General features: G+C 39.4%; 1 protein-coding gene across 1 annotated transcript; it reads left to right on the forward strand.

Moving 5' to 3' along the window:
- The first annotated feature begins 1869 nt into the window (after positions 1-1869).
- NGLY1 (N-glycanase 1) lies at positions 1870-25706 on the forward strand. Its single transcript, XM_040591321.1, has 12 exons — positions 1870-2048; positions 3461-3575; positions 5736-5978; positions 9417-9576; positions 11646-11868; positions 12578-12699; positions 13097-13242; positions 13406-13516; positions 18552-18716; positions 20064-20252; positions 23570-23747; positions 24274-25706. Exons 1-12 carry the CDS (start codon positions 1921-1923, stop codon positions 24447-24449), a joined length of 1956 nt encoding a protein of 651 aa, XP_040447255.1. The 5' UTR covers positions 1870-1920; the 3' UTR covers positions 24450-25706.
- The last annotated feature ends 24 nt before the right edge of the window (positions 25707-25730 follow it).

Consider the following 25730-nt stretch of genomic DNA (forward strand, 5'->3'; position numbering starts at 1 on the left):
GAGAACAAGTCTTGTGAGGAGCAGCTGAGGAAATGCGGTTGTTTAGCCTGGAGAAAAGGAGCCTCAAGGGGGACCTCATTGCTCTCTACAGCCGCCTGAAGGAGGGTGTAGCGAGGTGGGTGTCTATTGCTTTTCCCAGGTGAGGAGTGATAGAATGAGAGGAAATGGCCTCAAGCTGCACCAAGGGAGGTTTACGTTGGATGTTAGGAAAAATTTCTTCATTGAGAGGGCTGTCAAGCACTGGAAGGGCTGCCCAGGGAACTGGTAGAGTCACCATCCCTTCAGGTATTTGATAGATGTGTAGATGTGGTGCTTAGGGACATGGTTTAGTGATGGACTTGGGTTAACGGTTGGACTCGATGACCTTAAAGGTCTTTTCCAACCTAAATGATTCTATGATTCTATGAAAGTGTTCTCCTCCACGTGGATGCTGAAATGCTGGCAGAGAAGACAGAAGTAAAGACAAGTTGATTACTGACTTTACAGGAGTGCCTTTAAAATATATGTACAAATGGGCCAACTGCATCAACACATGAAAGTAAACTATGTTGTTGCTGCTTCCAGATGCAGGAACCTAGGTGCATGATCTGAACTGAGACCATGCTGCTAGCTATGCCTGAGATGATATGTAGGAACATACTTAAGACAATGGCACCATGAAATATATTAAGTCCAAGAGCTATCATGGCAGAGCACAAAATGTGTGCCAAAGTCTCATCAATAAAGACTTCAAGCATGTACTGCTGGAAAATAAAAACAAACAAAACAAACAAACAAGATGCCAAAAAGGAGGGAAATGCAATATTTAATAAAGAAAAAATAAACGCTTGTATAGGTTTTTTTTAGATGAAGATTCTGTCTTTAATATCCTTTTAGAAGTAACATTCCTTGGACATTTAATTTAATGTGTTAGTAATTTGTTGGAAGTTGGTGCTTGGTTTTCTAATTTTTCACACCACTTTCCTATGAGGACTTCCAAAGCATTATTTACTAACAGTATATGCTTTATGTACTTATGCTACGCATATGGTAATACAGTTAAATCTTTAAATTTGAGAGGGGAGCTGACATTAAGAGCCACATACCTATATGAAAAGCATGGAAAGGAAGTGAAAAGCTGAAGCAGCAGCCAAGAAACAAGGAACATAATCTTAAATTAAAATTTTATTACTTTGATACCAATTCCATGATTTTGAGGCTGAATTAATGACTTAAAATATGCTAGTAGGATTAATAGCTAATCTCAGCAAAAGTTATTTGTGTTGGGTTAAATCTCAGCTTTTGAAAGGGATAGGTACCATGTTCTTTGACCTGTCTGAAGCAGGCAGCAGAGGTAGAGAGCATAATGTCAGCTAATAATCAAAGCCTGCCCGAATTTTATAGACCTCTTTTACTTGGAACTTTTAAAATCTTGCATTCTTAAGAAAGCAAAGCCCCGCAGACTTTTTTGTCTAAGATTCTCCGTTGCAGTTTGTTCACTAATGGCACAAACCAGACCTCTAGAAAAAGCGGAGACGCAAACTAAGGGCTTGTTTCGCCATTTGGACAGACTGCAGGCAGGGCTGGAAGGGGTGCTAGGGCGGGGGGCGCAGCCGCGGCGGCGCTCCCGTCCCTGCGGCACAGCGGGGCTGCCGCTGCGGCACCCGCGGGCAGCGCTGCGACAGGGCGGTGCGGAAGGGGGCTGTGTGCCTGTCACACTGCCGCCTGCCAGGGGCGCCTGAGGCGGCCCTGCTGCACCAGCGCCACCGGGCACCGACCGCCACGTCGTTAAAGCCGCCAGGACGAGGCTCCTGGGACACCACCGCCTGCCGCCGGGGCTGGGGGCGGTGACACCCCCCTTCCCCGCCCGCCGCGCATGCGTGCTGCGACGCTCGCGGCGCAGCGCTGGGTGCTGCCGGGGGCGGGGGGGTCCGCGCCGCGATGGCGGCCGCCGTGGGCCTCTCTTCCTCGCCGGGCTCCCCCGCCGTGAGCGAGCTTTGCCAGAACGGGCGGGAGATCTTCCTGGAAGCTTCGCGGCTGCTCCTCACCTACGCGGACAATATCCTCCGGTGAGCGGGGCGCGGCGGGAGGCGCCCTGGGTCGCCGCCCTCTCCAGCCGGGCCGGGCTCGGCCGGCGGCGGGCGTTGCTGCAGGGTGCGCGCCCGGCCCGCCGCTCCCCGGCCGCGCGCCGCGACAGCCCCTGCCCCTCGCCTGGGGAGCGGCCGGCGGCGCTTGTGGCCGCCGCCTCCTCAGCGCGGCCCTGAGGGCGGCGGTGGCGCCCCTCACCCGCCCAGGCGGCGGGGCCGCGGCCCTCGGGGCCCGGCTGTCCCTCCGCGGGGCCAGCGCCCGGCTCCCGGCCGTGGCGGGCCGGTCGCAGCCGTGCGTGGGTGCCGCGGGGGCCGTGGGCGCGGCGGGTCCAGGGGAGCAGCGCGCTCGGGGTGGGGGGAGTCCGGCGGGGCCCTGGCGCGGCGCCAGGAGCGGCCAGTCACGGCACCGGCACGCCGGGCGCGCCGGGGCTCACGGCAGCACAGCTCGAGCTGCGCCCTGTGGTTCAGTCTGTTACGTAATACCGCGGCTCAAAAACATCTTGCTGCTTTTTGTCGTTATTTCAACATAAGATTACTTTTCGCACAAGTGTGTAGTGGCTTGGATTTTTATTTCTTTCTTGATTGTTGGTTGGGTTGTTTTGAGGTCACCTAAAGGTCAGCAGATGCATAACAGGTGATGCTAAAACAGTGACTTGATTTTTCTGTTGCCTTTCTTTTCTGACGTGGTAAGACTGGGTATCAGGAGTTAATTACAATTGTTTTGTGAGGTGGCTCTGGGGGGTATACATACGCACCAGTATGTGTGATTGACCTTGATGTCTTCAAGCAACTCAGGACGTTCGGAGTGCCCCTTCCTCTCAGTATCTGGTTTGTCAACTACTCACAAAATCCATGCTGTGTGGCAGAGAACAGTGGGTCCTGGGCTGTCCCATTTTAAAGGAAGGGGTGAGAGAAGAAGGTGTAGGAGAGTCGAAAGAGGAGAGGGGAGCTGACAGGGAGCCCTTCGAGAAGTAGAGAGACTGCAGTAGTTTTGCCCACATACCAGGAAGCTGAGCATAGCTTCCATAGTGGGCCTAAAACCATCCAGCTGAGGAGTTCAGTTAGAATGCTACCAGGCGGTGAGGGGTGTGAAGTTGTCTTTAAGTATCACCGCAGAATAAGCACTGCTGGGCAGGGCTAAAAGAAAACATATTTATTAACTTAAGTTGCAAACTACAATTTGGATCCAGTTTGTAACTCTTGGAGTTAAGCATGGGAGGACGTGAACTAAGTCAAAGTTTTAGAGAGGTTTCATATACTGCCTACGAGGTATGGATGAAACTAAACTTCTTAAAAAAATCTCTTGTGAATGACTAACACTGCTTAGTGCAGTTGCCCAGCTTTTAAGTGTTTACTTAGTTTGCAAACATGATTAAAACTTTTGATTTCTTCAGGAATCCTTATGAAGAAAAATATAGATTAATTCGGATTGGAAATCCAGCATTTTCCACGAGGCTGTTGCCTGTCAGAGGAGCAGTTGAATGTTTATTTGAGATGGGGTTTCAAGAGGTGAGTATGATTTAGTAATTTCTGGTGTCTTCATCAGTTTACACACTAAAATTTAAAATTGGTTGGGTTTTTTTTTCTGCTTTGCCAGTTGTAAGGCACTAGATTTTAAGCCAGTTGCTACTTTCTTTCAACTCTTGTATGCAAATATCTGCAGTTAACCAACAGAAAATTCAGATGAGGCTACTTCAGAAATATGGTGGAGTCTGAACTAACCTGATCTGTGATAAGACCGGTTTTCTGCTGATCAGGTGCGCTACTGGTTTGCTTAATTGTCAGATACATATCCCTGCTGGCACAAAGGAAATGGTGGGAAACAGGGGTGAAAATCCCTTCTTTCAGTAGCAGCCCACTATTAGTTGGACATCAGACTGCGCCATTGGGCAGTAGTTTCCATATTGTAAGTCTGTGTGTTGAAACCAACGTTTGGAAGGTGGGGGGGGAAGTCCTGCTCTTCTGTTCCTTGTTCCTACCATCAGTAGGGCTTGTGTGGCCCCATAGTGAGTTAGCTAAGGGAAGCTGATCTGATTAAAAAGTAATCCTACCCCCTCCTACTCCCCACCCCCCCAAAAAAAAAAAAAAAAAAATTCAGCCAATTCACAGTGCAGCTGTGCAAGTACTGGTTTTGTTTTGACAGCAGTGGAGGGCAACAGACTGTTGAAATAGTGGGAGGGTGGGGCTTTCACCCATTTAAAATAATTATGAAAGTGAATCCTAAAATAGTCTTGAGCGAATCTTGATTTTGTTGTAGTCAAAAAGATGTATTTCGAAGGTTGGGTTTTGTCCTGAAATGATCCCTGTCTTGGTGGAATTCAAGCTACCAAAGCTTGTTAAACTAGAAGGAGCCTTTGTAATTACATGAGAGCTGGGGTGAAAACCCAGCTCTTGTTTAATGGTGCAAAGCTCTTGCTCTGGCTTTGCTTTAATTTGTCTGTTTGATGCTACACTTCTGTATGGGTGCATATATTATGTTATTTAGGTCTAGCTGTCATGAGACTTCTGCCTGCTCTGGCTAAAGTTAGTGTAATTGTCCTACTTGGGGGGCGGGGGGGGGCGGGAAGGTGTGCTGAAAGAAATGGTGACAGCAGAGAGAGAAATAAATGGTCTGTGGATTTATTCTCATGCTGGTACTCAGGAGATGACTGTTAATGATGTGTTGTAGCCAAGAGGTTGTCAGTGTAGCTAGTGAAGCACTTAAGCAGTAATAACACAGTCATTTTAAACGTGTTAAAGTGCTACTCGCTACTTCTGTCAGATCTTTAACAGCATGTTGGCTCTGTCCTATGGTTATTGTGTCAATTGAGGCTTGAGCTCATGAACTTCTTTTCAACTGTGATAAAAAAAGATTGTTCTTTCTTTTGTCTCTGCTTGGTAAGCCAACTTTTTCAATTAAAAAGTGAGGACTCTTCTGCTGGATTGATACATTCCAATTAGTTTTGCAGTTAAAGTGAAGCACTGCATCTGCAATGATAGGTGACCTAAGATAACTGTGGATAAACAAATTACTTAGTTTAATAAAAAGAAGTGCTGCAGCGATAGAAACTGAAACTCTTGAAGTATGAATGTTTCAGGATATTGCTTTTAGTAACCTATTCCTTCATGTTAAGTACACTAATACTTGCTTCTGCCATAATCACTAATCTTTTGTTTTGCTGCCAGTAATCATGTTACGATCAAAAATAGGAACCCAGATGTCAACCGGGTACAGGTCTCAATAAGAATATTTCCTATCTGAAAACTTACCAAGCTTAAAAGATAGCACTATAGAATTCACAGCAGATGCCATTCTAGAGGCTTCTTCCCCCAGCATTGGCTGTCCTCCTGTGCTGCCTAGCATTTCACTGCTGTAGAGTGAGAACTGAGCATTTGTGCATTTGTTGTTAATTTCTGTTGTTGCTACTTTCTCTGCCAAACTATAATTGTTGTCCATGTGTGGCTCTGCAAAATAAATTACTGACAAAAGCGTGTTGTTACGAGCCTTTTTTCGACTGTAAGTTCTTGATCTACAAGCTTCTGCTGTAAGGGGCCTGATCTGAAGACTGAATCCTGCCATCCCTTAAGGTGCTAACTTCCAGTATATGATACAGCTGTTAGCTATAGATACAAATGGGCTCACTAGCTTGGACCTGCATTAACTGCTGAATTAATTTGTTTATCTTTCAGGGAGAAACTCATCTGGTTTTCCCTAAGGAAGCTTCTATTGAGCAGCTACGTAAAATCAGAGACTTAATTGCTGGAGAGAGGAGCAGCAGACTGAATGAGTCAAATCAGACCCACAGATCAGGATCCTCTGAAACCATGGCCAGCACTCAGGGAGTTGCACATCAGCCTTCAAGACCTGCTGACTCTCTTCTTGTCCCTGCCCGTCAGCAACCAGAAACATCACTTGTGCAATCTCTTGAAATGGTAATTGCAATCTGGAAACTTTGTAGGTGCATTAATCTTGAATATAAAGATTGAATAAGAGTTAGCTGTTGGGATGGGTTGCTTAGAGAGGCTTTGTAGTTTCCAAATCCGGGCATTTTCAAGACCTGACTTGGTAAATCCCAGAGCAACTTGGTCTTACCTCATAGCTAACCATGCTTTGAGCAGGAGGTTGGACTAGAGGAATTTTTTATTTTTCCAATGGTTTCTGAAGTTCTTGAGTGTTTTCTTTGGCTTCTATTTCAACATGAAACATGCTATAAATAGACTATTAGCAAGAGATTTTGTTGAAGATGTCCATAAATGTTCTATTGATCAGGGTGTCTTGAAAAAAAAAAGAAGGTTCATTTGTATTGGAAGGGAATAGCAAGGTGGGGGAACAAAGGGAGGGGTGGGAAGCTAAGACTCGGCTGTATACCATGTTTCGTATTTGAGAGCCAGCGAAAGAACAGGAGCACACCCATAATGTTTATAATTGTAGCATTTCAGTTCACGTGTTATGACTTCTGTGTGAGCCTCCTGTGAGGAAAGCTTTCTTTTTTTCACATGTAGCTGTTGTGAGAGACAGAAATTTAGCCAGGCAAGGACAAATCTATAGTTCGGCTGTGTGTCCCATGTGTAAGGGTTGAGATGAAGTTCCCTATCAAGACAGAGAGGCAGAGTTCTTTCATCTGATGTTACTTGGCCTGATGTATGAGGTGTGAAGAGCCTTCTCCCAACTCTGAAAAATTGTTATACCTTTTGATAGAAGGTCTGAAGGATGCTTTGGTTTAACTTTCTAAAGAGTTTTTTCCCCTCTAGAACCAGTATCACTTCATCTTATATCAGCTTTAAGATTGAATTCTTCCAAAAGCTCACTTTTCATACATCCTTAAACAGAGTTTGTGTCTTAAATTATATTATCAGTATATTATTGGATACAGAAATATTACATACTGTTTCTTCCCAAGACTTACCCAAGATCAGTGGAAGAGAAATGGCAAAGCGTAGATTGAAGTTATGGGGAGACAGAGCACTCAGTGATGCATTATCACCCATAATGTCCATTGGGAAGGGAATTGTTGTAGGCACTTGAATATTGAGCCATTTAATATAATTATCTTAGCATGCTATCAGTTGCCTCTGAATATACTGACTTGGTTTATATGAATTTGGGGGTTGGGCTTTTTTTGTCTGCTTCTTGGTTTTTACTGTTTCAGCCACTTTTAGTGGGGAAGTGATTGTGAAACCTCTAGAGTGACTTGTGGCAGTACTGATTAGTACTGGAGAAGCTTTGAAGTTTTAGAAGTTGCGTTGATTTTGCAGTGAGAAAAATGCTGCAGATTTCAATTTGACAAGATGTATTATGAGGTTAATCCTTCTCATTTGTAGTTAATCTGCCCTGACTTATGCTAGCAGTCAGAGTTGTAGATCCATTTCTCCGCAACTATTATTTTTCCATGCCTCTTGAGATTCAACATGGATGGTGGGACTGAATACTACAATTTAGAGACTTTGCTAACGCAATGTTGGTATTCTATTAGAATGTTGCATTTCAGCTGATCTCTTGAGGAAATTGCACTGATGGCTCTCTGAGCCATTGCGTTTGGTCTGTGTAGTCTAGGTTGCTTGGAAGGAAATCTGAAAAATACCTTCTGGCTATTCTTTGGTCATTTTGCTTGCACAGTAGTATGTGTTTTGTTTTTCAGTGAGTATGCTGCAGCGGTATAGTTGTGTTATCGTTATATGTGCTGCTGTCAGATGTCAAGAGTTCTAGGGTGGGTTTTGTAGTACAAGCATTTTTATTTCTTGCCTATGCATTACACCTGTGATTCATGGGAGCCCTGGTAAGCACAGGGAGAAGTGGCTTAGTTGATACAGCACAGGAATGTAATGGCACACTTCAGGGACCTAACCCATCATTTTTATGCCTTATCTGTGTCTCTTCTGCATTTCTTATCATAAGGCATTCTTGAGACTTGGAGGAAGGAAGGCAGGCTTTGGGTAGTGATTTGGGTGGATGGATTCTGATCTTCATGGCTGACATAATAATTATAGGAGGAAAGAGGTATCCAAACTTTACAGTGAGGTTCACCACACTTCTAGATGTTTATTTAAGACTTCATTGATATACAGTGGCTTCCATTAAACCATTAAGCACTACTGTAACGCTGATGGTGTCTGCCAGTGGGGCAATCTGAATTGTCAAAGAATTTGGGAGATGTTCTGCTGTGCTGAGCAGTATTTCTGAACACTTTTTCAGGAAGCTGGCAGAACATGAAATTCTATAAGCCATTGGCAGTCCCTAACTTCCCTCATTTCTGTGTCTTCAACTTGCATTAAAGTGAATCTGAACACAGTTGGGTTTATGATGTTAAAACAATTACCCGCAGCTGATAAGCGGCAGTAAGAACAAAACCAGTTCTGTTTCAGCAGTTACAAAAAATGACTAGTCCTGTAGTACTGTCCAGCATCAAAATAATCACTTCTAATTTAAATGCTCTTTTGAAAGATGTTACCTTCTGAAGAGTTTTCACACTGTGCGTGTTATGTTGCATTTGCTGCTAGCATTTCAGGAAGGTGTGGGATTTTTGATGAAACAAAAATTATTTAACAAGGCTGAAGACTGAAGCATGATCTAGCAGTAGAGAAAAGGTTATTTAGCAGTGCCGCAGGCTTCCCCCCCAAACATGCCACACCCTTAATTACAAAATCCCATTTCACTTTCTGTGTTGTCCCACTTTAAATGGGAGTAAATAGTTTGCTCAGCTACTAACACCACTACTATTAACTTTAGCTATTTATTTTAGTAGATACGGGTGTACCTTATTGGGTGCAACATGTAGTTGCCACTAAGTGATGCTTAGGATAACTGACTGAAGATACCTAGTTCTTGTATTTGATTTCTAGTGAAAGACACTGTCCAATACATGGTCACAAGGCTATCCAAATCTGTATCAGAGTTGATCTGTGAGAGAAGGAAGAAGAAATAGACAAGTAGCATTCGTGAGTAAGTAATAGGAAAGCAACATTCATCAATAATAGGCTTCTTTGAACTGGTGCAGCAATGTCCAGGAAATGGAGTGAATTACAGTTTCTTCCATGGATTTCAGATAAAAGATGTCCAAAAGAAAAGCAGGGGGTGGAAACTAAGTCAAATTTTGCTACAGAGGTATCTTTAAGAAAAGCAGTTTTCTCCCAGAATCAGTATACTTGGGACACCATTCAGAATGCTCTAAGATGACAAGGCTGGCTTTACAGTTTGGGTGGTGGTGTCCAGAATTTTTATTGATATCTTTACAAATAAATATTTCACCTGTTAAGCAACATATAATGTAACTGTAAGTATAGAATTACGACTGACTAAAATAGGAGAGCTTGGTTCTTCTCGCTTAAGGTGAAAGTTCATAAATCATCTTGTGACTGAAAATCCTTTTGCAGGCTGCAGATATCTTGAAAACACTTAAAACAAAATTTGAGCATCATGTATTGATGTATGAGAATCCTTCTATTCAGCAGAAAGCGCTAGCTTCAATTCCCCTCCAGCAATTGAAAACAAAGGCTCAGAAAAAGCTAGCACAAGCTACAAGACTGGACAAAGGTAATGCTGTCAAGTTATAATGGATATGAAACTAGAAATATTCTTTCAAACATTGGAATGATGCATGTATCTACTATGCTTTAGGTATGTGGATTTGGTCACATGCTTGCAGGTTCCAATTGCTGTCTCTAATTCAGAATTACCTTCCTAATTTTCACATTTTCTACTTCTCTCTTTCCTTCTGTTTTTGTTTTTTTTTCTTTTTTTCATTTTTGTCATTCATCCTTTACTGCTTTCATGTAGAAATTCTGAACTCTATTTCTGAATTAGTAGTTAACAATGCAGGGGAAAAAATGAAATGAGCATGTACTGTTACATTCCTTGCATCTAGAGTGGAATAGCTACAAGAGGAGGGGAGCTTCTTGCTTGGGTAGTCATTGTTTTGAAATTGTTGGAGTGCAGTGTTCCCATACGTACTACAACTGCAAACTCAGAATAAAATTTTGAAATACTGCTGCTCTTTTTGAAGTGGTGTTATTGGTGAGACACTGTATGAGACCTTTCCAAGACACAATTGATACAAAAAATCACCTCTTGCTAATGCTTAAATGCATAGGGTTGTTCACATGCCATCCTCTCGGAGCCAGAAGTGAAACATAGGCATAAATATTTGTGGCATCAACGGCTAAAACACATGTATTTCCTTCATAAATGCAGATTTTTTGAAGGTACAAAATCTTTGTCAGTTAAAATATTTTTAAGTGACAGTTTAGGATTTGTTTTTGCAATACAGTGAAATTTTACTTGTATGAGATAAATATGTAAAAAAACCCCACCCAAATGATTCCAAGACCATATTTAAACAAAAAAAGAAGTCCTTTTCACTGTGAATCTTTGATAGAAGACTGAAGCAATTCTGCTAACTTGATGGGAGCGCTGTTGATTTGCAAACCAAAAATAAGCTTTTCTCATCTTTTTTATGAAAGACTTTGCGATGTCTCATACGGCCACACACTAATATGTAATTGTACCTTTGGCATTAGAGAGCTCTTCGTCAGTGGATTTTCTTAGTATTTTTTTCTCTTTTTATAAAGCCATACTGGGAAGTAGGAAACTACATGAACAAGTACAAAGCATTCTCATTCAGCAGCATAGAACAATGCAATGGGGAAAAGAGACTTAACAGTAATGAAAACTTTAAAATCTTTTAAAAAGGAAAAAAAATCCAAGCACACCGCTTAGACTCTGCTCTGATACTGCTTTGCACAGAACTTCCCAAGCCATCAAGCTGATCTAGGTGGCTTCAGTCAATGGCTTTGAGACCTGAATTTAGATATAATAATGGGGAAGGGGTGGAACTCCACTGTTTTGGATTGTGACAGTTTGAAAACATATTGAAAGAACTTTATAGAAACATTCCTTTGGGAATGGACTGTGTATGAGATGTATGGGTAATTGGCCCTTTCAGCTGCTTTGGTTTATCTGTACTGCTGTTTTAAGACTGTCACCTGTGGGAATAACTGCTTAGTGCTGGGGGACACTTGTTTTTAGGACTTCCCTTACAATGCTTAATAGACATTTTTGGCTCATAAAGACTGTGCTAAAGAGTCATTTGATCAGAAGTACGGATATTTTTTTTTACTGTTTCCCTTTATTACTTTCATTAGAAAGATGGATTGTGCAGTCAAGAATAGCTGCATGTCACAGTCAACTGCAACTGCTTTCTGTTCAAATAAATCACATTTGTCATTCTTTCCATGCAATGTTTTCATGAAGGATTTATTTTGCAAACCAAGAGAAGGATATTCATATGATAGCAGTTACATTTTCATAGATGGGTTCTGGTTTAAATATTGTTATCCAGGAAAAGAAAGTATGGCCTCTGCTTGAAATCTTCTCATTTTGAGCAGTTTCATGCAGTTTTTTGTTCTTTACGTAGACAGTTTGACGTTACTCAGTTTTGAGAATTAAGATTTTCTTTTTTGTGTGTGTTTAACGTATGAAGCTTTTTTTATAACGGGACTTCTGAATTATAATAAAGGCCTGGAGATGGTGATTTATGTAGATACTGGAAAGTTCAACTAAAGTATTTTTCCATTTGACCTAACTGTGTTGTATAAATTTTACAGGTGCACATGTGAATGAAGAGGACTTCTTACTGTTGGAGCTCTTGGACTGGTTTAAGAATTACTTTTTTCATTGGGTGAATAATCTTCCTTGCAGCAGGTGTGGTGGGCAGACAGAGCCTAAAAGTGACTACTTGTTGCCTACCGAAGATGATCTAAGGTGGAATGCCAGTCGAGTGGAAAATCATTACTGCAACCAGTGTCAGTTTTGTAACAGATTCCCAAGGTGAGCATACAAAGATTTGCTTTGTCTTTTTCTTGTTGTCTTTCAAGAAACAGCTTTGCATTTGTGCATTTTGTGAACAAGTGATAAGTTGTTGGTTGAAAGATTAGAGAAGCTGATTTAAGAAACATGATAAAGGTAGTTGATGAACCTGCAATTGCTCTGTAAGATTAGAGATTTTTAAAAAGACTATATAGCTTTCTTTTATGTGGCCTTGTTCTTGTGTACTTGTTTGATTATTATTATTTTTTACTGTTAAAAGTACAACTTTTATTTAAAATAATATTGGCATAATGTGTAGGTAGGGTTTTGTTATTTCAGGGAAAACTTGCACTTCTAAAGGAAATCAAAGGGTAATGTGTATCTTTTGCTGAGTCTATAGCAAAAGAGTGAATATCCATTTTTTAAAAAATATTTTTGTTAACTCTCAAAAGGACCAGTATATAAAAATCATCTTTTAAGATGAAGTCTAAGTCAATTTTGAGAACTGAAAAAAAAAATATATAATTTCAGTGCTGCTGTAAACATGATGGAGTCATGTGAGTCAAAAGTAGCGTTCTGCTTGCGCTTGTTCTGTGCAGTACAGCAATCATTTCCATTGTCTTCTGTGGTCTGAATGGCACTCGTGACAAGGACAGTCATGATGTAAAGCTTTTGGAAGGTGAAATGTATTTTCAATTATTTGGGTTTTATTTTGATTTTTCTCCTGTAGGTATAACAACCCTGAAAAACTTCTGGAAACTAGATGTGGACGCTGTGGCGAGTGGGCTAACTGTTTTACACTGTGTTGCAGAGCTGTAGGTTTTGAAGCTAGATACGTTTGGGACTGTACAGGTATTGGTATTCTAAAATATTGTAATGTTAATACAAACCTGTGCAAAATGAGGTGATATATCTTATGGTTCTCAGATTATATTAGGCATCAGGCAGCATATAGAGTTATGCTATTATGCTAGTAACAAAGACAACATGAATTCAGTTTACTTCTTGTCCGATGAGGTGAAATGTATCTCTGGAAGTAAGATTATATGTTTGACTTCAAAATGATACAATCTTGAGTTAATCCATAAAGGACTGTGATCCTAAGATAGAAAGAGAAAGCTCTGGTAACTTTTCTGAATGTAGCTGAACAGAAAATGAGGTCTCTTTTCACCTGTTCCTTCATTTAAATCAGGAAAACTTACAATATTCTTTAATAATTCATTATTTATCCTTGATCTTTGTTATATAGATCATGTTTGGACTGAAGTATATTCTTCATCTCAGAAAAGATGGCTTCACTGTGATCCGTGTGAAAATGTCTGTGATAAACCTCTTCTCTATGAAACTGGGTGGGGAAAGAAGCTTTCTTATGTAATTGCGTTCTCCAAAGACGAGGTAGGAGTAATGATGTTAATAAACTTGCCCTGAGGCAAGTGTGCAATGTTTTCTATCTGTATTTCCAGAATTATTATAGAAAAGCATACTTTGATTAGCTAGCCTCTTTAAATGAAGCAAGATACAGGGGAATTTTTATTTTCTTCTTCAACTTGTGCTTGAGGTTGTTGATGTCACCTGGAGATACAGCTGTAAACATCAAGAAGTGCTCTCTAGAAGAACAGCACTCAGTGAAGCTACGCTACGTGAAACAATTAACGCACTAAATAGAACGGTATGTAGTTTTTCTTAAATGGATTTCTTTAAGTGAAACGTAAGTGTCTTTCCAGAATGTGAAGTCCTTGAACAAAGGAATGCATTTGGTAACCTGATAGGAATGTCCGTGCGGTGTGGAATATAAAATGCTGCTAACTGTACAGACCTCATTTTACACTGAATACCTAAGTATCAGTCACAGTGCTGAATCTATGTGAAATAAGATGAAAAATTGTATGTAAGAGGATGATCATATTATGTCTTACACAGTCAAATGTGTGTGTATATATATGTACGTGTTAAAAAAAATTCTGTGTGTATATATATTTTTTCTCGATGGCTTTGGAGTAGACTTGTACATCAAAAGATTTTGGGGATAAACCACAACTGCTTTGTAACTACGTGGAATCCCTGGGGGTGGCTGAGCGTTTTCAATAGTACTGAAACTTGAAAACAAATGAGGGCTGTGTTTCTTATAACTATAAATACTAATTTATTTTCTGTGACTCTTTAAGCTCTAGGAAGCAGGAGGAATGATTCACAGGCTGTGTGTAAGACTTTCAAGAAGTGTTGATACCATCGGCAGAGTTTTGGCTCGGAGCCATGTAGACTGTTCATGCCTGATGTTCCCAAAACACTTGGAGCCATTTGCCATATGCATGTCATAGTCACAAAACATGAGTGCACTCAGCACCTCTGCTAAGCTTTTTCCACTCCCTGCTTGAGGCAGGGTGAACTTTTCTTGACTCAGTATTCTAGAATGTCACAAAACCTTGAATGACCTGTGTAAGGTTCCATTCTGTCCCCACTTCCTTCCACGACTAGTTCCTGTGCATAAAACTTTAGTTCCAGTGATAGTATACAGCTGATGGCTTAATAAAGAGATTATGCCTTTCTTAGAGGCCTGCTGGCTTGAGGGTTATAACCTCGCGCTAAGAGTATGAAGGAATTAAGCTGGACTTAAGTTTGAGGCCAGGGCCTGACATCAATAAAGAAAAATCAGTTACATAGCAGAGTGGAGCACTGAGAAATTTAGTGAAATAAAAGGAGGTAAATGAGACATTCACATTGAGAAGTGCATGCACTTTGTGCAGGGTTGCAGGAATTTAATGGCATCCTCTCTGAGCATTGGACCCTTACTGGCTAAAAAACTGATCTGAGGGGCCTTTCTTCTGATCGACTGGTGATAGAAACCAGTCACCAGACTCCTCCTCCACCAGTTGTCTGTAGGGAAAGAACATGGGAAATGGGACACTATTAAGTTAAAAAAATCAACCTGACAATATTAATGGGATCAGGAAAGTATGTGCAGCTGACTCATGGGCTCGCTTGCCTCACCTCTTCCTCGCCTCATGAATGTCACCTTAGGATCATGCTTTGTTTCACTTAAGTTTAGAGAACTCCGGTAAAAAAGTGCCATTGCCATCTCCAACAGGTGGTGCTGCGTGTTGGTCTGTTGGCACATTTCTCACTCCTTTCCACCTACTTTACAGGCCTGTGCAGCTCATAAGCTGACATGAGCAGTTTTCAAACAGAAAGATTGGGCATTCTGCTCATGTTTTAAATGAAAACTTCATTAAAAACTGAGTACAGGGAAGAAAGCTATACATGTGCTTCCAGGACACTCCTTTATTTCTCCTATCTTCCTTTCTCTGCCCATAGCCTGGCCCTTTCTTGTCTATGCTGCATGCTTTCCCGATTGCTTTCCAGTATTATTAAAGCTGTCTTGTGATTTTATTAGAACACCTGAGTCAATCTTTTTGATGATCTCTTACTCTGAGCAACAACTTACTCCCCCTTTTTATAAGCTGAATGATACTCACACTCCTGGCCTCCTACACACGCTTCCTTTTGCTCAGTACCTGTTCAGCCTGTTTGATTAATTTATTAAACTAATGAATTTAAACCCTGTAAGTAACTGCTCTTACTCCTTTTTTCTTTTGTCTGTTATAGTTGGAATTGGATTTCAGGGACTTGGAGGCAGTTTGTTCTTTTAGCAATCTGAGGGCAGGGCCTGGGGCATCCAACATTTGTCCTAGCCAAAGGGCCTTTCCTAAAGTTCCTGCTAAGTTGCTAATGCAGTGGGAATCAAGGGGCCATTAAAAAGTTGCTGTCTGGGGATCTCTGTTATATTGGGCAGCTTCTGCAGTCAGTAGAGGAAGGGTAGGGCAGCTCATCCTTACAGCTATCAAGACGTCTTATAGCATGTTTTCATTACTCTGCTCAGTCAGAAGCCTCCATTTCAGCTAGTATGCAATTTCCTTCACTGCAGCCTGTTCAGCAGATAAGTGACGTAGGCAGAGGCCTCTACTAACTTTCCCTTTTCCCATCATCTCCTAGAGACTGGTTCCATGCTAGGATGGATTATAGTCTTAGTATCTTTTGATGCAGAGCTCCAGCTCTGCATTTCTCAAGCTCAGTTCTTCTAAGTTGCAACTCAAGAGAAGCATGGTATGCAGTATACATTGTCACCTATACTGCAATTTTAGTACAAATGTAATCTGAGACATTGTTATTGTTCTTTTCTGCATCAAGAGCAATGATTGTGGTCATTATTTCTCTCTGTCTGTTTAGTCACCGAGCAGAGACCATGCAACAGTTCAAAGCATGTTGAGTGACTCACTGTTAAATGGAAAACAGGCAAGGATAATTTAATCTGTTTAGTACACTGTTTTACTTCTCAGAAATACTGTGTGTGTTTTATTTGTCAGGCATTCCTAAATGGGCATGTAGCCTCTGGATTACCAACCATCTGATGTTATTCTATAGTACTGTATCACACCCTGACTACAAATTTTCTTCACCTACTTTGTATGGGCATTGCCCTATTCCAGTCCACTGTATATCACCCCTATAGAAACTGGGGAGAAGACCCTCAACTTTCTACTGCTTTCATTGGACACTGGATGGTAGGACAGGGAAACACACTACTTATTTTTATTTGCTACAGGCCCTGTTTTTTGGTAGTGATTGTGAATGGGTCTAGCTACAGCCACATCAGCTCTTAAAAGGCAAACTAGTATTTTAGGTTGAATTGCAACCATTTTGTGGTGATTGATTTGAGGTGAACCAGTATTCTCTGTTTAAAGGTTTAAAATTGAATTTTTACCCTCAAAGTAACTGTTGCTTGCCTAGCAGTGGGTCCACTTAAATCATAGGTTATCAATCTCTTGAAAGCACAGAGTCCTTCAGGAACCATCAACAGCATAACTTGCACATGATGCAGAACTGATTTTAAAGCTGCAGTTCACAATCGGTCTTCCTTCCTTTTCCCTTTGTCTGCCAAAGAAAGGTGGGGCCTGAGCATGTATCTAGAGGGTAATACCTCAAGAAAAAAACAAAAGCAGGAAGCTTGAGCCGTGGCAGTTGATAATGGAGTTCTTGGAATCCCTTTCAGTACGTGGATGCTGTTGATGACAGTGTCATTTGTAGGAAACTTTGTTGCAGGTTTTCCCAGCCCAGGCAGCATTGATCTCTGCAGTGTCTGAGCATTATGCACCTCTTACCTGCTGCTAGTGTTCATATGCAACAGTTTGCTGGATGGAGTGAGATGACAAGAATCAGCATACTTGTGCTTTTTATGGTTGAGGAACTTCCTTATTTCTTGTATCATACATAAAAGGCCTGTCTTCTGAAGTATCCTTTTTGTGCTGAAGCACTGCTCTTTAACAGCTGCAGAGGAAGGGCAAGGAAGCCTCAGTGTGGCATCGCTAACTTCAGTCGTGATGATTCCTGATACTAGGTTTCCCTACATCAAAGTGGCTTGAAGAAAATGGTAGATTGGTGTTGTTAACTTAGAGTAATCCATATCAAACTTACTCTGAACTGGCATGAGATCTGTAGTACAGCATATGGGTATCCGAAGTGCCCAGGCAAGTGTTAGATTCAGGAAGGTCTGGTGTTTCATGAACTGCTGGAGTCGCTGCTTGTCATCCATCAACACAGAAGTGTATTGCCCTCTTGCTGTGTTAGAACTGGTGTTTGGCAGCTGGAGTTTGTTGAGCTGGAGCTGTTTCTCATCATTTCTCTGTATCTGCTTTTCTTTACCAAGTTCCACGTGGTTGTCTGGAACAAAACCTCCTCAAATGCCTTTTCTGATCCTTAATAGCAAAACTTTCTGGGGTCAGGACCGCTTTTGAGATAATTGGAATACTTACTGGCCTGGAGTTTTGGGTCCTAGTGGGCTGAGTATGCATGCCTTGGGCAATCACCAAAGCAGGAAAAAAAAAGATGATATGTAATCATTTGCATACTCAAAATTGTACTTAATTTTCCAGCCCTGTGTGGGTGTATCCACAGTTAAGGAAGAAGTTTTTGCATGTCAGCTCTGTATATTTGATGTGAAAATCATGGAGACAAAACCCCAGCTTCTCAATTAATTTTTTTGAAGTTGTGTGCCCTTAGTTTTATTCATGGGAGCAAAGAAAGTGTTATGTAATTCTTTCTCTTTTCCACTAACTTACCAGGAAATGTACGTGACACGCTTTTCTGTTTTCTGATACCTGCAAAAATATGAATGTCATAGATTGTTTATGATAGAATCAGTCACTGTGAAATAACTGTTTCGGAGACCGACTGAATCTTTTGTTTGGGCTTAATCACAAAACCAAGAATGTTGCCAATCAAATCGCTCCACCTTAGAAAAATTTGACCCAAAAATTATGCTTGCTTTCTCTTTCCCCCAAATAATACCTAGAACAACTGTGGTACAGAATACATATGAATAGCTATAAAATATGCTATGGAAGTGTTTTGTCATCCAAGCAAATATATAAAAACCAGCACAAACCTTATTTTAAAAGAAATCCACATAGTGCATGCAAGTTCACAGGAAAAGCACCGCTGTTTAATAACCATGCAGTTATGACTCATTTATATTTGTACATGTGGTATAGAATCAGTGTTTGTAATAGTCAGTCTAGACTTTAAATGTTGATCTCTTTTTTTTTTTTTTTTTTTTTCAGTTCTCTTTCCCCTCCATTGGTGTAACTAGAGCAGAATTACAAATACTATTTTTCTGGATTTTTTACTTTGTTTCTTAAATGTATTTTCAGAGACAACAATCTTTGTCAGAAAATAGAAAAAGAGAGCTTTTGGAAAGAACAATTGTGGAGCTTGTTGAATTTATTTCTCCTAAAACACCTAAACCTGGAGAATATGGTGGAAGGACATCGGGTTCACTGGCTTGGCGAGTAGCCAGAGGTGAAGTTGGTCCAGAGGTATTTAACTTTTGCACTGGTGACCATCTTAGAGGTAGCTAACTAGAGGTTCTATGATTATGGTCTACAGAGGAATAGCACTTTATGGTAGGTAGCCTACAGATTTAGTTCAAACAGTGCAATTTGCAAAAACATGAGGTGCAAGTTTAATGTGAAATCAGAAGTCCACAAGTAATTTTTGAGGATTAGTGGTGGTGTGTTGATTCTAAAAATGTTTGGGAATCCTTGATCTAAAGTGTGTTTTGCATGTACAAGTTACTTAAAAGGAAAAAAAGTATTTTTTATTAATTACAGTGTGACAGAATTAAAAGTTTAAGGCAGTTGAAAGCAATTGGGAAAACTTTAAGAAATATTTATTTGTGGTTTTATTAGTTACCATTGGTTAAAGCCTGGAAGTAGGTTTTGACCAACTGTTCTTGTTAATAAAACAATGTGGGAGCACTTAGGATTGTGTAAGTGGAACAATCTCTCAAGCTTGAGACAACTTGAATTTACAAACTCAATTGATTTTTCCTATCAGTGTTTTTTGACTGTTTCTAAAAGCAAGTTTTTATTTTTAATTATTTTATGCTAAGATACAGTTTCTCAGAACCATAGCTATATTTGAGTTGAGCCAGCATACAAAGGTATGGCTTACCCCATCACTCGTTATATCAGTTAGTTAGTGATCCTGTCATGTGGAATGACTAAAAATCCTAAACAGAATCCTAAACCTTCACAGTTAAGTGAAATTAATGAGTTTCTTAGGGTTGTTTAACTTTGAGAAATTAAGAGTTTATTTCAGTTCTCCATAGTTTAGAAGATTGAATTTCCGCTTTTCTGAAACTCGTAAGAACAATGAATCTTAAAAAAAAAAAATATAATACTGTGAAGTTAGGAAGTTTGTACCTTAAGTTTTTTTACATTGATTTGTAAACTGTCATATACAAGCAGCTGTGTATGATAGTCACATAATTATATTTGTTATTCAAAATAACCATTTACTTATTAATTGTACAAGAAATATACTCCACATGAAAATTTTCTATTCCTAATGGTAATCTCTTACTGAAATTTGCTAATTTTATATTATTTTGTTAATAATTTACTTCTAAAAGTAATTATATGAAAATTTCAAAAATAATATTACTGCTCCCCTTTGAAAAAGGTGCAGATATATTGTTGGAAACTGGTTTAAAACTTTTGTTTTGCAGAAATGCTTTAGTCCATGACCTCTCTTAGAAATGACATTTTTTTCAGTTGACAGCAAAACTGAATTGGGAAATCATGGCATGCTGTTTAAAAGTAAGATAGTCTTACCGAAATGTCTTGGGGAATGAAGGTACTTGTATTTTTTGCCTTTTTCAGAAAAGAAAAGAAGTACTTTTTATTCCCTCTGAAAAAGAGAAGACATCTAAATTCTTCCACCTCATCTACAACGTAGTAGAAGATTGTTATACACGGATTTCCAATAATAATGAAAAAATAAATGGCTGGGAAACAGGTGTTTGGAAGGCAGAGTCTGTTTGGAGAAAGGTTGAAACGGATTGGAAAATGGTAAGGATAACAATTATTAGAAGTGTAAAATCTACCCTGAAAGTACAGTAACTCCAGTAAAATAGAAAACCCTTGCCAGTGTTTGGCATCAAAACCTCTCTTGGTGCCCATAGAATTTAGCTAATGTTAATAAAAATAACTGTTAAGCTTCAGGTAGGATTACCAGATGATTTAAGGAATTGGAAATAAATTTAGCTTGTCTTTCAGAAAGGATAACTGAATTTTCTGCAGATAGGTAAAATCCTTGCTGAAGTACCAAATAAAAAAAAATGGCATTCTTCTTAACGCTTTTGGGCAAACACAGAAATACTGTCTTGTTGAAAAGCAGTACTTCTCTCCAAAAAAGATGGGTTTGTTCTTGTTTTAGAGAATGGCTTTATCATATATCATATCTCTTTGATACACAGCCAAAGGAAGAAATTGTTTTCCTAAATATTACGAGTTCCATCTGGAAGAATGCAAAACCCTGTTAGTTACCCAGGTTATTGTATACCCTGCCCAGAATCCTTTCCATCTGTCGGGACACTGAGCAGCAGCAGAGTCGTATGCTCTAACCTAAGAAGAGAACCGATGCCTGTAAGATGGGAAGGGGTCATTTACTAGCAAACAGTAATTCCTGCAACAGCTACCACTATGGAACTGAGCATTCTTGTCAAGGACTATAGCATGTTATTGCTTTCTTCCCATGTCATTTCACTAGTCTGAAAGGTCTCTGGCCAAATACTCTTCTAACGTTGGCAATGGTTTACTTCCCATCAATGAAAAATGGAGCTAAGTATATAACTGTCTTCTGAAGTTTTCTGTGCTGGGTCTCTACATAATTGACTTGCAAAATGCGATGGGGGAATAGTTTGGGGAAGTTATTCTGCATAAAAGAGAAGGAATAAGGGACGAAATAATAATATATGGAGAATAAAAAATGTTTCAACAGAGTAGGCTAATAGGAGAAGTAACAAAAACTCAAAATGAGGGACAACTGTTCTCTGCTTCCCTAGGATCTGCTAAAAATCTAATGGCATGTTATGTCTTAAAGTCGCCAATGATCAGTTATCCTCACTTTTGCAAGAAACATACTACCTTTGCACTGAAACCAACTGCAAGTCTGCTGTTCTGCTTACCTCTACTAATTGTGTAATACAGGGAGGGTCCAATATGTAAGACCAGACAAAAAGGTTTTACCCTTGTTATTTAACAGCAACTCAATTTTTCTAAATAAAGGGTGAGAGGGTGGCCTTGAGAAACCAGGAACTACAGATCCAGGTGTATCTCAGACTTGTGGGTAAGGCATGTTAGTTCTACAGGAAGAGCATCCTGCTGAAAGTCTGTGTATGAATCTAAAATGACTTTTTGTTGTTTGATTGTATTACGGGAGACAGCAGAGGGAAAGGTTGTTTGGTGTTTGCGTTTTCTTTTTTGTAATGCCTGTAGCAGATCTGCAAGGTATGGATTGATTCAGCAGCTGTCCAAGAAACTTGCCAGCCAAAGGAGCCTTCATACTTTGTTTATCATTTAGTATGTGATGAACAGAAAGGAATTTAAATACAAAAGCCACAGTAAGAAAAAGTAACTATAGGTATTAGCCCAAGAGTAACAAAAAAGAACCATCAGTTACTTATTCTGTCTTTGCAGTGTTGTTGATCAGAATGATTCAGATAGATGATCGATTTGGCCGATCTGACTGTAGCCTGTATTTGTGTATGTTCTTGCTATTCTGTATCACTTGACTATATGGTATACAAATTAAACAGATACAAAATAAAAACGTAATCACATTACCTAGAGGTAATTTGGCACCCAGGGCTCAAACAAGCAGACTGCAGTAGGTGATAATGAGAATCTAAGAACCTGTAGATCTGAAATCCATGGATTTCTAAAAGCTTGTTTTCCTGAAGAATTGCTCCAGTAGAAGGAATTTGAGTCTTCCCCACCCCGAATTAAGACTTTTTTCAAATGATACTGGAAAATGAGTAGCCAGGTATGAAAGTTAGAGGACAGTCAAAAAGGCACAGAAGGAAACTAACTTCTGTTTTTCTGGTTAAATGCTTGGATTTTATAATGGAAGATGAGACGGGTCCTAAAAGCATATGTTTAATGCACCTCTACCAAGTAGTAATTAATGGAATTTTTTGCTTTCCTTGCTTAAATATGGCAATTCCGTGGGAACTGATCAAGGGAAATCTCTTGCTAGAATTAGCTAGGTACTTAAAAAATACAGTGTGGAGATCAGCACTTTCATGAACATCATTATATTCACATGAAAGCAGGTTAAATTGTTTGATTTCCATAGTTGATCTTCACACCTAGGGAACATAACACCTCACACCTTTGGGGTTTCTCAGCTTTCTTAAACATGGGAATTAGTATTTTTGTCTGGTTCATAGTAACACAAATTCTGCTTCATAGTCTGTCAATGACATTTCTATATTAGGGTGAGATCTTTAGTAAAACATACTACTGTGTTTATTATTTTATTCAGGGTTGTTCTTTCCAGATTGAAAACTAAAGAGCTATCTAAATCCTTTCAGTATGATGTTAATCAGAAGCTTGGACATGACAGAGTTTAGATAAGTTTTCTTAACTAAGGATTCTGAAAGGATCATGGCAGCAATCTGTAACATCTTTTACCTTGGTTTGCTGATAATAGATAACTAGACTTGAAAGGACCATCAGACACCACAAAATTATCATGAGGGTTGGTAATAACTTCAATGAATGTTAACCTATGGGCTTAACTGAAGTCAGGTGACGTTTAGAACAGCATTGGGAGTACATTAAATTACACAAATCTCCTAACAGTTCAAGTAAAGTTAATACAGGATTTATATATGGCTAGCATGTATAATTTGCTTTAACCAAGACTTGTCAAGTCCTAGGACAAGTAGTATGCAGCCAGCAGCCCATCTGAAGAATCTAAAATGCTGGTTACACAGTTTTCTTCATCAGCGATACTGACCAACCAAAATGAACAACAAAAGTGTGTGGGCTTGTGCATTTATATGAAAAACAGAAGTCTGCTTTTTTGTAAAAATAATAAACTTAGGTATTTTTGTGGCTTAAACTTCACCAGCTATGTTGAAATAGTGTTACCTGGTGAAGGACTATGAACATACACTATTACCTAACTGTGGAATAGACTTAAGGATTCAGAATGAGGTTGTATACAAAATGGTAGTATCTACAGTTTTAAATGTTTAGAGGCTTGATAATGAATGAAAGCGTGTTATCTTAAGATGTTATGTCCTTGTTACACACATCTAATTAATCATTGTTGGTGGTCTCAGTTTTTGATATGCTAACTATGTCGTCTTTGCATTTAGGTTTATTTAGCCCGAAAAGAGGGGTCATCCTCTGCTTCCATCAGCTGGAAGTTTGAGTGCAAGTCAGTTGGTCTAAAAATAGATAACATTTCAGTTAGAACAAGCAGTCAGACGTTTCAGAGTGGAAGAATAAAGTGGAGACTTTGCTCTCCAACAGCAGAAATTGCTCTGGTAGGAGGTAAGTGTGGACTTTAAATAATGAATTACATCAAGCAGCAAAGGTGTAACTGGAAATAAATAGTTTGTATTGTGCAAATACTAAAAAAAGAAATGCAAATGTATTTTGACTTTTTAAACTCAGTTTTTCTTAGCAAGGTCAAGACAGTGCTGTGCTTTTAACCAAAACTGGTACAAACACCGGTTTTATTAATATACACACCCCCTACCTGCAACAGAGCAGGGTTAGCAAGAACGCAGAGTGGATACAAGATACTTTCGTGTTTTACTAGGAAGGATAGATGCTTCTGTGTGCAGTGGCTTCAATCTTTAATAGGTCCTCTAAGGCATGAGCACTTAACAAATAATAACCAAAATTTTTCAGGTTTTGTTTTTTTTTCCTTGCCACTGACTGACAGATGAATTTGAGTAGTTGCAGCTGAGATCCTTAAACATTTATTACAACTTACCCTTCTTAACATGCATTCTAGCAGTATATGCTGTCTGGAGCAGTGGCTTACTGAATTGTTTATCTCTTCCTCCAATAGATAAAAATCTTTACTCCTATTCAGATTTTTCTGGTGCAACGGAAGTTATGTTGGAAGCGGTTCTAAATGGAGGGGATGGTGAAGCTGCATGGCAACACACACAGCTGTTTAGAGACAGCTTAACAGGATGTGGAGAAAATGGCTTGGAGATAATTATAAAACTCAGTGACCTCTGAGAACCTGAACTGAAAAGATGTTCTTTGGAGTCCATGAAGACGTTATGCCACAGATAGAACATGAAGATTTGGTTTGCAGTTACTGTTCATCCTGCTGGCAGCTTATTTCCTGTTTCACTACTTCCATTTAACCAACTTGAAACTGCACGTGTATTGAATAGGTAAACATCACAATGAAAACCTCTTCGCTTTAAAAGCAAACACCAAAATTAAGGGATTGAACCATTACATACCCTTTTCTTATACTTTATGATGAAAAGGCAACAGGTTATAGGAAGAAAACATGATCATAAGAGCACAGAGCAATTGTAATTGATTTTAATTTGGAGTTTTGGGGTTGGCTTGCTGGGGTTTTTTTTATGATCTCCTTCTTGGAAAAACAGTTTGAATTCCATTTCCTAATTACAACAGATGGTTGTGATGATTTAAAAGTATTTTAAAGAACAATAGAAGACTTAGACATTTTAAAATAAAATTATGATTTCGTGTAATAACCAGAAGAGCTGAAATTAAGATGAATTTTGAAACAATCTTGAAATGGTCTTATTACATAGCTAAGTATTAAACTTGCGTTTAATACCTAAAATTGTTTGGAAATACGATGGTGTGCTAGGAAAATAAACTAATTTTGAATGGAGTGTTCATTATCTACCTAAAATTACCATGGCTTGTGATATGAAATTGAGACCTAAAACTGAGTGAGAACATTAGAACTTTTTTCTATGAAAAAATAGTTTATTCATTATAAATATTTTTAAATGATATAGTTCATATGTGCCCACTTTTTAAAAGATTTATTAACCATGTAGTCTTAAATCACTTTTTGAGCTGTTGTCTTGAGTTGCTTTGAATACTATTCCCAGATTTGATGTAAAAGCATATACAGTTTTTCTGTTTGTTATTGAAGTGTTTAAATTTCTTTTCATTAAATGTAATTAAAACTGCCACCCAGGAGATGTCAGATGTAGAAGTACTGTGACTAAAGTACAGAGTGAATGTTCAGATTAGGTAGCCATCAGAAAATTTGAGGAAGGCTATGGCTGGATTTTACAAGAAATTTTCTATTACAGGACTATAATGCAAAGTTAAAACTATAGTTTTATTTTAAAATAAGTGAAAATTAGGGACGATGTTCTCAAGATCAGTGTTTTTAAAGCTTTTTGTTCCTTTTTCTGACCCTTCTACCACTGTATTCATTTGAAATGATTGTCAAGAATAGTTTATGTTGAAATAAATGTTTGCTGACCTTTCAATGAATCCAAGCAAGTGTAAGACTATTCA

This window comes from Falco naumanni, chromosome 4 (assembly GCF_017639655.2).
Source record: "Falco naumanni isolate bFalNau1 chromosome 4, bFalNau1.pat, whole genome shotgun sequence".
NCBI lineage: Eukaryota > Metazoa > Chordata > Aves > Falconiformes > Falconidae > Falco > Falco naumanni.